This window comes from Oculina patagonica, chromosome 1 (assembly GCF_052425735.1).
Source record: "Oculina patagonica isolate OP01 chromosome 1, crgOcupat, whole genome shotgun sequence".
NCBI lineage: Eukaryota > Metazoa > Cnidaria > Anthozoa > Scleractinia > Oculinidae > Oculina > Oculina patagonica.
The window spans coordinates 13,033,566-13,050,431 of record NC_135758.1 but is presented as its reverse complement, the minus strand read 5'-3'; the positions used below and the strand labels follow the sequence as shown (position 1 = coordinate 13,050,431).

The 16,866-nt window shown below is 37.4% G+C and overlaps 1 protein-coding gene across 1 annotated transcript in view; it reads right to left on the bottom strand.

Annotated features, from left to right (window-relative positions):
* Positions 1–1,375: 1,375 nt before the first annotated feature.
* LOC144657312 (importin-11-like) overlaps positions 1,376–16,866 on the bottom strand; it is a 38,880-nt gene continuing 23,389 nt past the window's right edge. The window contains exons 18-37 of the mRNA XM_078517650.1: positions 16,778–16,825; positions 16,077–16,182; positions 14,957–15,086; positions 13,829–13,861; positions 13,551–13,592; positions 13,270–13,335; positions 12,202–12,252; positions 11,543–11,656; positions 11,297–11,371; positions 10,822–10,862; positions 9,369–9,445; positions 8,784–8,863; positions 8,578–8,658; positions 8,120–8,215; positions 6,852–6,965; positions 6,214–6,258; positions 6,008–6,084; positions 5,266–5,361; positions 5,090–5,165; positions 1,376–3,010 (exon numbers count right to left, since the gene is read on the bottom strand). Of these exons, the coding sequence (XP_078373776.1) occupies positions 2,849–3,010; positions 5,090–5,165; positions 5,266–5,361; positions 6,008–6,084; positions 6,214–6,258; positions 6,852–6,965; positions 8,120–8,215; positions 8,578–8,658; positions 8,784–8,863; positions 9,369–9,445; positions 10,822–10,862; positions 11,297–11,371; positions 11,543–11,656; positions 12,202–12,252; positions 13,270–13,335; positions 13,551–13,592; positions 13,829–13,861; positions 14,957–15,086; positions 16,077–16,182; positions 16,778–16,825 (1,610 nt within the window). The 3' untranslated portion in view covers positions 1,376–2,848. The remainder of the gene's footprint in view (positions 3,011–5,089; positions 5,166–5,265; positions 5,362–6,007; positions 6,085–6,213; positions 6,259–6,851; positions 6,966–8,119; positions 8,216–8,577; positions 8,659–8,783; positions 8,864–9,368; positions 9,446–10,821; positions 10,863–11,296; positions 11,372–11,542; positions 11,657–12,201; positions 12,253–13,269; positions 13,336–13,550; positions 13,593–13,828; positions 13,862–14,956; positions 15,087–16,076; positions 16,183–16,777; positions 16,826–16,866) is intronic.

The window sequence follows — 16,866 nt, the reverse complement described above, 5'->3', positions numbered from 1 at the left end:
CCGAAATGCATTTTAACCTTGTAATTTGCATAAAATCCAACTCGCTAATATGCCATGACATTTTATTTTATACTGACGGAGAAATATTGGATTCCCAGAGCTGAAACTTTTCTGGTGTAAAGACCAATAACAAAGGTTTCTAAACATGTAAATATTTTGACCAAATGATATATACCAGTGGCCATTTACAGTAGTCAAAGTTGGCCTTATTTTGTCCTTCGTCGGTGAGACACAAATGGCGACTGAATTAATACGCCCAGTTCAAAAGCTACAAATAACAATTTGAGAAAATTATTACACGACTTTAAAGTGTAAGGGTAATATAATATTTGTGCCAAGTTTCGTTTTAATAGGATAGTTTTAACGCCTCCGATGTTTTCACAAAGAAGTGTGAAAATTTGATTCTTCAAAGCGGCGAAAACGGCCATTTGCATCCAAATTTCAAACACTTCAAACTTTTGAAATTTCGCCTGTAAAATAAAACGCTGAAACTTAAAACTATTTTTCCTCGAATAAGTTCACCTAAAGCAATGTTTTGGCGAAATGAAAAAAATTCGATTATTTCCGAATGTCTTTCAGTTCTCCAAACTCTCCGAATATAGCTCTTAATCGTTTAAGGTTAAATTAATATTAGCGCCTAAAGACTTGTACCAGTACAAATTGCGCGATTAATCGTTTTAAAAGTCGTTGCCTTCGAGCGCTAAACCCCTCACATTCTTAATTGGTTATGTCACGCAAGATTTGGGCTACTCGCGTTTTTAATTGGTATATAACGTTTGTAAATTTGACAAGTTACGTTTTTTCTACATGAACGGAAGTGTTGAAGCACAACTATAGAGTGACACTTTACAAGTCACGCGCTTTGATCACCCACAGCGGAAAGAATTCCCTTGATAAATTAAAACAGTCCCTTGAGAGTTTACAAGAATGTGGTTCGAGATAGAACAACTTACCCGCTATTTTTCTTCTTTTGCTTGATAACAAGCAAAAAAGTCGAAAAAAGGAAATTGAGTTTTATTTTTTAAATAGACGGAATTGAAAGTATTGTGATTTGAGAAAAATCGCCCGCACGCCATGCATTTCTTTGTAATTATCGTGAAATTGAAACTTTTGTATTTCTCTGCATTCTTACTAAATGTGGTATGGTGATTCTACTCTATTGTTCAGATTAAAAAAGAGAATGAAGGGTGCCAACAAAAAGGCTGAGAAATTGCGAAGAACAGCGAGAAACAGAACCGGAGAGGAAGGCAAAGATGTAGGCAAGAACAATGGGCAAGGGAACGGAGACAAAACGAGAAGAATATAGTATATTAGTATTCAGTTTTGCCTTACTTATGTTATGCCTTGCAATTGGTTTCGCCACTATGTATTAGGTTGACTGCTTGAATGCTTGTTGCTGTTCAACTTTTTTTGCTGTTTTCGGCGTCAAGCATTTGCGTGGCTCCTGAGCTTTCAGCCGAAAGACTACCACTCAGACCAGTGCTTAAGATTCAGAAGAAGCGTGATTACCAAAAAAAAAAAAATCAAGGAATAGATCGCCTTATTCCTGCAATTTAATCTATTTCTGGAGTGCGCGACGTACGTACGCGCCCGCAAGCCATGCCGCCGGCCATGATAACTCAAGTTCTTTCCTATTTCTGTGGTTTTTCTATGGTTATGGGGCTTCGCTCCGCGGCCCTTTGGGCCGCTGTGGAGCTCCGCTATAAGTTTTCAATTGAACGGTTTTCATTTGTTTTTGCAATTTTCGTCTTTTTTATTTTATTGAGCTTTAAGTCACTGTGGACTTCTTACTAAAAGAACTAAGCCACTAAATATTTAAGAGGAAATCCGCCAGGACTTCGAGTAGTTATTGGACAAAATTATGTACGAAAACTATTTACACCTGAATGCAAGCTTTTTTGTTACTGCTTCAAATATCATATCAAAAGAAATCTTTTCTAAAAACACCAGACATCGAAAACAAATTTCGAAGTTCCACTGAATTCCACTGAATCGCTTAAAGACGAATTTACAAAATGGCTACACGTGAGATTTTGCCTATAGCTTGTGAACTTTGAAATTCATTTTCTCAGACTCTGATAAGAAGTTGTTGTTGGTGTTATCACGGATAATTACTTAAATCTTTACCTTTTATTAAGGGTAAAAAATAACGCAATAGGATTTAAATTATTCTGGTACTTGATTTTTGTCCAACTTTAATAAATATTACTCGACTTCCTAGTGGATTCCGTCTTAATAATTATCCTGCGAAATCGCGAATAATGTCACCTTCGCCTTAGTTAGCCGACCGACCTCGTCGGTTAAAATGGTATAGCTCTGGTAATCCAATCTCATCTATTGTGTTCAATGTGCGGCACAGTGAGCTTAATCGAGCGGCACATTATTTTAGGCACACAGGGTCCGGAAAATGGCTTTACGGACTGTCCACCACCTAAGATTTATATCCGAAAAGACTCTGGGCGGACGTCAACCTAAATTGTTGTTGACGCAGTTTGATCGCGGTGTTGGAACGAAACGCAAGAAGCCAGGAGTGTCCCTTCATAAGGAAGCCGTGGTAAAACCACAAGACAGTGCACGTGTCATTTTCGGAAAATCGTCGGATAACCGAAGATCGCCCGACTCTTGCTGTCCAATCATAGGAAAAAGAGCACTCCGAATGTTGTCAGGTGAGCTGTTTGCCATCAACATACTTCACGTCGCTTAGCAACCTGCCTTCCGAAACCCGAGAGCTCAGATTTCTCGGACTCGCCTGACTCGCTCTTCTAAAGTTAATAGAGTTGACGGCGCGTATGTCCACTTTTGGTTTTTCCGCCTTCAGGTTCTCTCTCAGTTAGCTCCAAGGACTACATCAGTGGTTTATAAAGGTGCCAAGCTGGGTGGCGACTGCTGAGTCCAGGCAGTCCATGAGGTACTGGAAAGTTTCCTGTCCGTAGACAGAGTGACATTCGTGAAGTTTGTCCCGCACGAACTTCCACAGAGGGCAGCAATGAACAGGGTCTGATAAACATAGCTGAAAAAAAAAATCACAAAATGACAATGAAAACAAACTACATTACTAACTTGCCTGATATGAGAAAGGAATAGGACACGCGAGCATGAGCTTCAAACAATAAACAGCAATTCAATACTGACACTGCACTGAGCTAAATAACAAATGGAGATGATTTCTTCAGTTGCCCAGTCTTGATCATCCACACTCCTTTCACCTCACTGAGCCTGCGCTTTTCTCCAGATGTTACTAAGCAACATCTTAATGACATCATTATGATGAAATCCTGACGCAACAACATAGCCTTCGATAAGCTGTCAATAGACCATTTGCATTATGACGTAAAAGCGCAAAGACTTCTGGTAGTTGTAGTTAGGTTCGCGGGAAATTTTGAATCGTCATCAAGCCCGCTTGCCCAAGAAAATCGTGGTGGAGGTAAAGAAAATTACTCTCACCGAAGAAGACGTCCCTGTGGCTTCATTTAAAGGGCAAAAAGCAACCTCTCAGTATAAAACCAAGTCCGTTAAAATGAAAAAAAAGTTATGCAAGAAATTGTATATTTGCTTGGTTGCGTTTTGTAGTGAAGTTTCAACGAGTGTTTCCTCCAAGTCTCAGTCGCGCGGTTATTTAATTAAATTCCTAAAACTTTTGCTTGCCAGGTATTTTCAAATAATATACGAAGACGCAATATTTTACCCTTTCTAAACATAGGGGAGCAGAATACATGATGTCTACACTCGTAAAAATCTTTGAGGCTCACCTTTCGAGTCGCACAAGTAATCGTTCATCAACAAGATTATGGAAATAAAATTATATTTGCTCGCACGGCCCTCGCTCGGATTGAAACCACAACTGCTACTCGACGAGTTGACATTTCCAGCACAAAAACAAGAAAACTTCTTTGTTAAAGAATATTGCAATTACAGTTCTAATTTGACGAAAAAATACAATTTTAAGATAAAAACAAATGATCTGTATTCACCTGCACAGGGAAGTTTTGATTGATCAGCTTGAAAAGCCTTTATGATTGACCCTTCATGATTCATCGATGAAGCTCGATTGAACGAGGAAAATTATTTGACTCGTTTCTCTGTCTCACTGTAAAAATAAATTAAACTGACCGTCCGGTCGAGCAATCATGATATATGGCAAATTTTCTAAGCTTTTCAGTGAAAAATTTATTCACCTGCGATCGATAGAAGCGATCGTTTGTTGAACGTCTGAAAGTAGATTAAGAACAAAGTCAATGGCTTGCCTTGCATTCACTTGATTCCACACAAATTTAGTTATATCCTCGACTCGTCCTTTCAAGCAATCTGTTTCCAGTGTGATATTAGACTAAAATTATTTACGAAGAGAAGTTGTCGGCCGCGATGAATTAATTTCTACCAAGTCAACTCCGCCGCACAACGTACATATTAAACTTACTTGAACACGAACAACATTTGTCTGTCTTGGTTAAAACACAGAACTCAGTCAATTTTCATTCCAAAGCTATCATCCTGTTTTCTATATTTTTGACAGGTAACTGAAAAAATAAATGTATAAACAAATTTCGAAGCGACAAGAGAGTAAACTTCGCAGCTCAAACTTCTGATCAAATGAAAAGTCCTGGATGTCCACCTTCATGCTTGGCTGCCCTTAGCCAATCATAAGCCAGAAATGGTGTTTTCCCGCGAACCTAACTACAACTACCAGAAGTCTTTGCGCTTTTACGTCATAATGCAAATGGTCTACAGAGAATGTTTTGAGCGCTGGAACCAACCCATAAATTTTATTCTAAGTGTTTGCCTTAGAAAACTAATCCAGAGGTCGTGGGTTCGAATCCCACCAAGGTCAAAATAATTTTCCATTTCCTTCGTGTGGTCCCCAAGGTCCTTTTCAAGGGCTAACGCTAAGAAGAGAATTCATGGTTTTTTTCCAGTACTTAAAAGAGATTGTAGAGTAATGCTCCAATTTTCAGCTACTTCTCCGTGGCTGGAGTACTTCTTCGGCTGCAGTTTTAGGTATTTTCAGGGGATGACATAGGAATCGAAATGCCAGTTTTCTAAATTCGCAGCACAATAGTTCTTGTTTGCTTATTCATTTCCAGCACTCTACCTGTCGTTTGCGTTTGTGTTCCTCGGTGTGATGCTCCTTATCATCATTTTCACCGCCGCCAAACAGCACTAAACAACTACAAAAAAAGAAAGCTACACTGTGAGTAAAAGGAACAGGTGGATGCAAGTTTTTACCTCTAAGCGATCGAATACGAGGAAGAAAAATTATACTCTTACTCTGTGTGTGTGCCGTCATCTTCAACTCTGTGGATCTCGTGCAGGACATCAACAGCGGCATCTACAATAACTGCAAATTTGTCCATGACACACTTACTGCAATATGGAGGAATGGAATAATTAAATCCCTGGGCTAAATACAAGGTGAAGGTGAAATACTAAAATTTCGTTTAAAGGAGCTTTGTGGAATGTTAAACTTTGGCAATCCCATCTTTAATGGATGTTTTTATCTACAAAATATTATTTTAACTTCACGCATTGCGTTGTTTCGCTTTTACATTTTTGCGTTAATATTTCTAATATAAAAAATCATTGGCTGACTTCGTTTTTTTGCAACCACTTGGGACGGTTACAATAACTTTATTCCCGTTGCTTTTTATAAGTCATGCTCAGGTTGTTACTACTGAAAAGGCCTTAAACATTTTCTATAATTTCCCATACACGGGGGATCTTGTAGAAACAATTTTGACAATGTCATGATAGCAAGAGTTCAAACAATAATTAATTTTCACAGTATACAGTATTTGAAATTTGTAAAGAAATACAATAATTCTGCAAAGTTCTAGCCAATACACGCAAACTAAGTCCCTTTCATAGTGCTTAAGTCAAAACAATTCCCTCTGGAGAACCAGGCCCAAAACTTTTATAAGCTTGGAATTTGACGATTGAAAGTCTTTAATGTTCAGTGACCTCTATAACAACAGCAATATTGCAACACGACAAAAGCGTGACGAAATCATACTTTAGATTAAGTGGTAACAGCGTGACCAGAGACAAAACTGTGACTTTCCTTCGTTCAAGTCGTGTCATGCAATCCATCTGCAAGGCACAAGCAAACCAAGCAACATGTGTCAGTTTATTCAACTAAGTAAATAAAATACGATTCCAGGAGGTCTGTCAAAAGAAAGCATAGCATGTCCTCGCAGTGATAAATTCAAAAATACATACCTTTTCTAACCAGGTGTCGAGAAGCTGATTCAAAACATCCGTGATCTGAGAAGTAAGGACACTGTTAGTCTTAAGCCCTGACCAAACGACAACGCAAGTTGAAAACTTGCGTCCACTTGCGTCTCCGTTTGGCCAGTACTTGCGTGCACTTGCGTTGACTTACGTTCACTTTGGTCGAGATCAAATTTGCACTAAATTTAACGCATTTTTTTTCATCGTTTGGCCACCCAACGCAAGCTAACGCATTTTTTGCAGTTAACTTCAAATACTGAATTGCACCTCGTAGCATTTTTAATGAATTTTTGCAAACTTGCGTACACTTGCGACTAAACTTGCGTGTCCGTTTGGCCACCCAATGCAAGTCTGTACGCGAGTTGAACTTGCGACTACTTGCGTCCACTTGCATTACCGTTTGGCCAGGGCTTTAGGGATTAAGTCAGATTTTCAACTCTTAACGCTGGTTTTCATCAAAAACAAAAGAATACGCACAAGCATAAGCGAATAAGAAAAACGATTACATTCATTCTTGTTATGCTGTCCTCACGTAGTATATGCATCAGCATAGGAAAAACACTGAGTCAGGGGGATAATAAAAGGAGAGGACCTATGAAGAAGATTGTTCTTGGATTTTCTCTTACCTGTTTGTTAAGTTGCTGTGTCACATTTTCAACTATGTGGATGAAAGCAGGATAATTGTTTAAAATGATTTCTCCAATTATGCACAGGTAGATGACCAGAAGAGGAGTGTGTTCCTAAACAAAGCACATCTGTATTAAAGGGACCGTTTCACGGATTTTAGGCAAACTTAGGCATAGGAAATGACCATCAAATTTGTTTAAATATATAAAATAACCCCTTAAAACAGTGAAGGAATATTTAAATAACACACCAAATGCAAAAGAAGGTACGGATGGCCAAAAGTGTCGAAGATTGAAACGGATTGCGATGTGGGCTTTTGAAATATGGTCCGGCGGAGCAGTTTTTAAAGTTAATCTTGTCTGCTTGTAACTTTAATTTATGACGCCCAGGAGACACATTTAGCTGCAAGGAAGCTATGGTTTTGTCATTTAGTATCAAACAATTAATTTCTTTGCAAACATTTAGTTTAATAGCGAATAGTTGGCAAAACTTATAACATAAGATTAACTTAGCCGTGACATAGTCCCTTTAAAGTAGTGAAGTAGTAAAGCCTTTTAATGTTAAGTGTCTTATAGCCCTCGGCGCATAACTCTGATTTTTGTAGCATGAAGCGGATAGGACTGTTGCCACTCTCCCTGAATGGGATGCTAGTCCATGTAAAGGTACGCCCCAGCATTGTCAGGTTGCCACAACAATTTATAAGTACCTATTTATACACCTGGATGGAGAGAGACACTATGAGAGTAAAGTGTTTAGCTCAAGACAATGATTTTGGCCTCGGCTTGAACTACATGTATCAGGCCATCTCAACTTCCACTGTAATAAAATCAACCACATGTAACTACTATTTCAGGCAGGGGGGGGGGGGGGGATGGCTGCAAAACATCAAAATCAACCTTACAAGAATTTTCTTGGCTGATTAGTACTTTAGATGGGTTAGCCGTCAATATCAAGTAGTGGATTAAGTATGAATATGACAAATGAAGTTATACTGTTTCAAATGGCTTATATGTCATTCTATGACTTTTACGGGAATTTAAAAATCCAAAAAAAATTACTTTGAATTTGTTTAGTTAAGTGAAAAGACAACAAATCAAAAACCTCATCAAAATCAAAATCATAAATGGTAAGCAAGAAACACAGACATAGTACTTTACACAGGATCTTCTATTATCGTTGTTTGAAATCTTCCAACGTACTAGTTTGCCTGCATTCTGTGTGCTAAAATAATTCGTGAATGGACAATTAAACAAGTGGGTAATTATACCTCCACTTCAAGAATCATGTGAAATATTTTCAACAAGACTGGCGCAAACAGCTCGGTACCAGTGAGTGGGGAGACTTTTACTATAGTCTCAACAACCTGCGAGGAAAAAAAGAAAAAAAAAAACCGTGAGGGCAAGGGAATGGGAAAGCTTTTCTTCTTTTTGTTTACTATGAACTAAGCTGTACAGTCAACTCTCTCTTAACGGAAACTTCTATAAGATGGACACCTGGTGAAGGTCCCTGCCGTTTTTCATTCATTTTACTGTAACTAAACTCCCCATAAGACGGACACCTCTCTAAGATGGACAGTTGAAGCCAGTCCCGACAGTGTCCGTTTTAGAGAGAGTTGACTGTATATATTTCCTAAAGTTTACCATTAAGCTATTAGAATGAACTATGCACGGGCAAGAGCAAAAACCTGATTACAACAGGGTCCAAGTTAAACAAAAATATTCTTACCCTAGAAAGGATAATACCGCCCTCTGGTTTTATGTTTCCAAGCATTCCTAGACAAGTATCCACCAAAGGCGCACTAAAATTCTAAAAAGGATAAAAGGAAAATATGTGAAAATACCAAAACCTAATGAACAAGATCATTCTATTATGGCAGAAGCTACACAGATGAAAGATGTCTAACATATGCATGGAGGACTGATTTATCAAACCTGGAGAAATTCCCTCTGATCCAAAAGAACATACGATTCGACGATGGCAAAGCATGTTCTGAGGTTCTCAGAGCCTAACTCTGCAATAAAGTGTATTTTAAAGGTCGTGTGAGTGACTGACAATGATAGAGGTAGCGTCAGCAAGTTAAAGATAAGCGTTTATGATCGCATATGATGCGTAAATTTGACACGAGACACAAGGTGTAACTTTGAACAATTAAATTTTAACAGTACCAAGAGAGAATTACATAATCCTCTTTTGACAGTACCCAAAATGTATCCAATCAAATGTCCTGTAATAGTTTGCAGTTTCAAGATATTTTTGGTGTAGCGAATAATCGAATGCAGACACACATGAGAACCGCGATAGAAACACGAAATAATGTTTGCAGTGCAAAAGCAATTCAATTTTTATCCAGAAGAAAATGTTCAAAATTTCCAACAACAGTTGTAGCCTTTGGATTTGAAATTCACTTTAAACTTAATGCAAGTTACTGACAGAGGGACATTTGAGTTATCTGTGACACATAATACCAAAATAATAGTAATTGATATAACCATCAAACCGTTTTTCCCTTCACATACCTAATAATGACGGCATATTGACAAACAACTGCAACAATTCAGGAGTCATACATGACGCGTTCACCAAAACATTGTGCCTGACAACAAGCAAATCGTGTGAGCGAGCTGTAAATTAGTAATTATTTTTGCAGCACATTGAATACACAGTCATGTTACTCTTAACTGTACGAAAGTAAACGTAGCCGCCTGGCCATAGCAGTGATTACTTCATAAGCGATTAGCAATATCTTAATTCTACAAACAGTGTACAATAATTCCACAGCCGTTTTTATAAGTTTCTTTTTTGTAACTACATTGCACCTGTTGGTTCTCACCATTTTGTAGATAATCAACGAATCGATAACTGCATGTATAGATTGTTTAACTCTAATGTCTAAGACGGTCAGTGCCAGATTCAAATGAACAAAATGGATCGCTGAGAAAGCAAACACTTCTCGTTGTGAGCCCATTTTCCCTTCTGATATTCGAGCACAGAAATCCCATCATCAAGACAGAGCACTACATGCAGAGATCCGCGTTGTACCTATGATTAATTGCTCACGTGCTGATAACAACCAGAGACACTAAAGTAACGTCATGTAGTCAGTGTCAAATGACCTTTAAAGGGGCTATGTCACGGTATTTTAGGTAATTCTATTTATTTCAGTTAATAAAGAGCTCCAACCTTGAAATTAGCAGAGCAAAAATCTTTCATTGACAAAATCACGGCCACATAACAAACAAGGATGATTTTCGAGCATTGTTAATGACACTTTCATACAAATTGAGATAAACTTGAAAAAGTCGGGCCGACGTTTTTCAAGTTTACCCGAACGCAGTCCGTTTCAATCTTCTCGAATTTTACCCATCCATGGCCCGTTTGCTCTTCCTGTGTTTCTTTTGAGTTCTTTTAAAGTTTTAAGCCGTTATTGTGTTATTTTAGTTAATTCTATGAACGGTTGGTCAGGGCCAAAATTGCCCAAAATTGCGTGACATAGCCCCTTTAAAGGGACTGTGTCACGGCTGAGTTAAATTTATTTTATAACGTTTTGCCAAATATTCGCTATGAACTTTATGTTTGCAAAGAAGTTACTTCTATGGATCTAAATGACAAAACCATAGCTTCCTTGCAACCAAATAAACGATTTAAAGTTACAAGCAAACAACATTAAATTTGAAAACTGCTCAGCCCAAAAATATTTCAAGAACCCATATAGCAATCTGTGTCAATCTTTGTTACTCAGTTTCGGCCATCCTCATCTTCTTTTGTATTTGGTATGTTATTGAAATGTTCCTTCCCTGTTTTAAGAGGTTATTTTTATATTTCAACGAATTTTATGGCTATTTGCAAAATTTAGCTAAATTCCGTGACACAGACCCTTTAAAATGTTAGCCTTCATCTCAGACGTTTCTATTTCACGGTTTTATCGAGTAAGTCTATAACAAAAGATCTTTACAGACAAGAAAATCTTACCAGAGGTCCAATCCATCCTCCATTAGGTAAATGTGTGCTGGCTTGATAAAAAAGAATTAAAAAGGTTATTGTAACGACAACACATAAAATATTTACTTCAGAGATACACACTTGCTAAGTTTCCAACCTTGCTCAACTTGTAATTGGTTCCAAAAAATTGTGATAGTCGCATTCGAGCTTAGTGGCCCGTTAGGCGGAGCTTATCCTGGTTTCTGTACTGAAGAGACTAAGAGTTATGTATTTCTACTCTAACCTTGATGGAATGCTAGTCTATTGTAGGGTAACCCTCAGCATTAAATTCGTCGATACCCGAGAGGTACTGTGAGAGTTTTAAAAGTGTCCTGCTTAATAACACAACGCAGTGTTCCCGGCTGGGGCTCGATCCTGAGTCCAGCGCGCTAACCATTACCTGCCATAATACGACTTCATAGACTACACAGTCATTTATAAACACCTTTTAAAGACATTTTTATACCTGAGAAACATCTGTGCTGAGCTGTATCAGGGGTATGAGAAAAGAGTACATGTTTCGGCTTAATGCACCCAGGCCCTACAAAACAAAACAAAAGACTTGATTTTGTGGTTCAATTTTACTCCAGGTAAACTTTGTTTTGGTGTATGGCAATATATTATAATAAATATAAAACAAATATACACCAAATTGTGTCAAGGGTAAAACTGAGCCCCAACATATATTCATAAGAATAAGAGCTTCTCAAACCTCCACAAGGTGTGTCATGCTGGACACTATTGCACACCGAAGCATGTTGTGGTCACCAGATGTCTGCCATAGTTCAGGAAGGTACAATGACAGTGAAGCGGCAAATGGTTGAACCTTACGAGAGAAAAACAAAACCACAAGGATGAATAGGATAGAGGATAAAAAAAAAAAAAAAAAAATAGAAAAGGCCTAACACTACTGTAAAAATCGTATACTAAAAATCCTAGCGTTCATCGATCAAATGCATCATTAGAGATTCCTGATGATGCCGTTGATCGGCGAAAGCTAGGATTTTAGTATACGATTTTTACAGTAGTGTTAGGCCAAATTTGTACTTAAATAGTTTTAAAAATCAGTTTCTTAAGGCTCGAAAAAAAAAGTAGCACAGCAAGATATATTTCCACGGTGAAGAAAGTCCCAAACACTTTTAATCAACAGACCTTGATACATTTACGTCGAAATTAAGATGGTGTCAGAAACCAAGAAACAAGTAGAACATATTAAACAAAAAACAAACAAAAAAAAAAAAGGCTAAGAAGAAAGCAAAATTGATAGTCTATTAATGTTCAGTTTATTGTGTAAGCAATCATTAGCAAAAGCGCAAAGGTACTATTTATGGCGGGTAACAACTTATCAAAATGTATAAATGTTATGCTTACCTTACTTCCAATACGTTGAATAAGTAATGACAACACATACAGGACATGCATCTAAAAAAAATTGTTTTTGTCTTTTTAGCAATTACATGACTTTGTACACTGTTTCCTATAATCTTGTTGCAAGGAAAGAGAGAGAGAGCCTGACTGTTTTAGTAGCAAATGTAATATTGCATGGTAGCATGATTATCTGAAAATTAAGATTTCTACGGAAAATACAGGTTGATTGAGGGGAAATCTCTCAAGCAAACCTTTTTTCCATACAAATCTTCAACCTTGAACGTCAGTGGCTTCAAAGTTTCTACTTCACTTATTTCATCACGTCGCTAGTTTGTTTTGGTATTTGTTAATCCGTAGCCTGTAATGTTAGTGGCAGGTAGGTCATGTGACCTTAGGACATACCGACTTTTACCCAAAACCCTGTCATTTTACCAACACCACTGACCATTTAACAGACAATGTTCTAGCGAATTAAAATAGACTAATGCTGGAAAATTGTCCTTAAAGGTATAAGTACCAAAAATCTACACAAACTTGTGGGCAATTCAATTTTTGCACTTTTATCTTAAAGGAGAAGTTCACTCCAGAATGACCATTTATTTTCTTTACGCCAATAAAAAGTTTACACAAAGATATATTATTCACCAAAATTGCAGCCTCCAACGTTCGCTATAACCCTACGGCGTTCAGTTGTCGAGTTTTGGGAGAGATTTCGTAGGGTTATAGCGCACGTTGGAGGCTGAAATTTTGGTGAATAACATATCTTTGTATAAAATTTTTATTGGCGTAAAGAAAATAAATGGTCATTCTGGAGTGATCTTCTCCTTTAAAGAAAACAATGATGACAAACTAGAACTAAGAGGACTGTAAGTATTGAAACTGACACGGTCGATTTGTTTTGAATGTACCGGTTTTTCTCATTTGGGCAATCATCTCATTGTTTCCTAAAAATGAATTGTTCCAAAGTCTTAAATGGCTGCTGCATGAATTAAAAGTTACAATGCTATAATTTAATGCCTTTATACGATTATACCATATTTGCCAATTTATTAAAGTTTACTTTTCAGTTACCTTCGTATCACAATCCTGAGTACACTTAAGAAGGTGAAAAAGAGATCCAAAGCTCTCATCCAAAAACTACGAAAATAAGTGTAAAACAAATGATGAAATTACCTGCAAGCACGTTTAGCAACACGAGTACAAATTTACACACATTCAGTTGAAACCTAATAGACAAACTGTGGAAGAGTTTGGAAATGAATTAGAATGTGTGGATCCTTTAGGACTCACAAATGTAACATTACCCCTTGGTTCAGTTTATAATGCTATTTACTACATCAGATGTCTCTTACCTGAAGGAAATCTTCAAGAACAAAATCAACATCATCTATAGCTAAGTAATGTCAAGGAAAATAAACAGAAATAAAAACAACAAAATATTTGTGAAGATGAAATGTTTATGAAGATCGACTCTATGTACAAAGGAAAGAACACAAAACTATAGGAGAACAGCTAATATTCAGCCCTTTTTATCCTCGTACATGTACACTCAAGCCCAGTGAACTAACTATTATGTTACAGCAACCACCCTATAAGATTTAAACCAGGCAAAAGTGATAAAAAGGATATCAGTCTTGAGCGTATTTGCTGCAGTCAGACGAACCTGAAGAGACAAAGGAGTTCAAGCTTTGAAGGCTTCACTAGATTCACATAAAAAAGTATGATGGTTATCGCGAGTATAAAATACCTTACTCTTCTGTGCTGACTAAAAACAAGATTAATGTAATCAACGGGCTGGATTAAGCCTAACTTTTAATAACATTCAGGGAGCCATATCACTATTTTTTAAGTCCTCTTTCCAATGTACAAAATTACTTTTTAATTACAGTGAACCTAAAATAATAGTTTTCTAAGGTGGAAAAACGAAATGATGAGCAGAAAATGAACGAGATGGTCACAAATAAGGAAGACGAGACAGAGATTACGAATAACAGACTTGGAAAAGTTGACTAAGTTTTCTCAAGATACATAGTGGAAAAAACGCTCTTTTAACAACAAGAGAAAAAGTGTCATACAACGCAAAAAGGTATTTGAGTGTGATCATGCCAGGTGAGAGAGTAGTCTTTGGAAATTTCTAAAAAACTGTTGTTGGTGATCATCTGTCAAACACCATTCCGTTGACTTGGATGGTGCAGATGACTAACTACTGCTACACAGTGATAGTCTATCATATCCCTACTCTGACCTGTATGATCACACAAGACAAATGCTATATGTATAAACATACATTGCAAATTGTACAATTTCTGTACACTAACCCTTTAACCCACTTGATAGTAGTATAGTAGGGACCAGTTAGGCCTGTTTTCTGGATAGGATTCTCATAAGCGTGGGCAGGGATAAATTAAGTTGGTGACGTCATAGACTCGTGAATAAAACAGTAAGACACTACCTCTCTGGAACCTCTATTTTCATTCGCCCGCTGTAAACACTACCTCTATTGTTATTCAGGGCTAGGGGCATTGTTGTCACCTGTTATCTATTGTTTTAAGAACCAATAAATTAACTCGTTCCGAGAGATAGTGGGCGACCCGAATAAAATGCGGTGGATTTAAGTCTATGATGTCCCCAAGTTAATTTATTCCTACCCAAGCTAATGAGACTTCCGCCCTAAAAAAAAAAAAAACAGACCTTACCTGTCCCTATTATACTACTCTTGACTCTACTCTTCAGTATTTTACTGATCGCCAATGCCTACCACTAAATCTTCTTGAGCATTCATCAGTTTAAGGAGAACTTGATATAACACAGGCCTGGTTTGACAAGCAAATTTAACATTGATCCACTGCCCTGTCATCCAGATCACACGACGACGGAGAAGCTTGTACCTTGAATGTGCAACACAAACTATCAAAAATTAACACCAACAGATTGCACAAAATTGAAAACAATCTTGCTTCTTTGGAGGTTTTACAAAAAAGAATAGATCTTTCTGAAATGGGTAAGGGCTGCAAGTGGGGTGGAAACAAAAGACACCAAGAGAAGCCCTCCAAATGCAGAAACTTCATTTCCAGAAAAATGAAAAAAAGAAGCAACAACAGCTATAACCTTATTTTACCGATTTAGGAACAATACCACATGAAAGTATGCTCATTAGCTTTCATTTGATTTGTCACACACTAGGGCTTCATCCACATATTTGAACATTGTCACAAACTTTTAAAGCTACCCAGCTTTCAATTGGATGCTCACGTACTAGGGTTTCATACACAGACATGAAAATTATAACCACCTTGTAAAGCAACTATCACAGCATCCATGGATGTACAGCTCAACTGCCTTTTTTTAGTGAAGAGCCACATTCACACACTTAACCACAGAGTGAGCCTCGATACATTGACGCTGAGGTGACTCAATCAACAGTCCTTGTTATGAGACTTGTCTTAGTTTTTAATAAGTTTAGATGGAGGCTTCTTGGTTACAGGGTTGAATTTATCATTTTAAATTGGTTTTAGAGTTTAATTATCGTTTTCCTTGAGCCTTCCTGTTGTGCAACTATTACAGCATCCACCAATATTGACCAATTAATGTCAGTCAAGCGCTGAAAGGGTGTGGCCTTTTCCTTTAACAGGCTCACTACATGCTAATAATAATTATGTACAAAAGTAGAACTACAGGGTCTTACTGTACATTACTACACTCAAACCACCCATCGACCAGGACATAAGAATAGAGAGGCCATTAGTGATTAAAGAAAAAAATAATGTGTACCTCCAAGGCATTCCTCAACCCTAATATGTACAAAAGTAGAACTATAGGGTCTTACTGTACTAACTAAACTCAAACCAACGTGTCATGCAGACGTGATGATCACATACCTAGAGGACGAGTTGTTTAGTTCATGAAGCAGTTGGTTGGTAAACCACTTATCAAAGTCAATGTCATCAAACAGGTCATATGAAGCTAGTCCACAGGCATTATAGACTGAAGAAAATCAAAAGAGAGAGGCCATTAGTAAATGATTCCCAAAAAAACCCTTAAGTTTTCAAATTGATATCACGTACACCTAGGAATAGAATAAGGTGGGCAATGCAAAAGTCAGAAAAAACTGTATTAATATATTACATATTATGCATTTGAACTATGTACGCGCTCTCCATTAAATCATAAGTTTGTTGGAAATGAATAGAATGGTAAGGCCCCATTTGAAAATTTCATGTGTATGTGGACAGCTTTTTTTGGTTTGGCCTTTTAATTTTTCATCGTTCAGTGAGTAGACCTGCACACACATTGAAAGTCAAAGAAAAAAATAATTTTTACCACTAAGGCATTCCTCAACCCTATTCCCCGACTGATGCGCAATCTTTTTAATCTAACTATACACATTAATCCAAAAATGAAGCCTGCTGAACCGGTTATACGATAATGAGATTCCGAGTTTAGGACGTCACTTCTGTTAATGTATTCCTACCCTCACTAATGAGATTCCTGCCCAAAAAAGGGGCCTAAGACATCCCTACCACACTACTTGAGCACAAGTTACATTCCACAATGAACATGTACATTCAGGTTAAAATACCTGCATCCTTCTGAAGCAAAACAGTCATATCATCTGATGGTGGAGATCCTTGGGAGAAAGGAAACAATAAATGAGTATGGCCTAGTGTT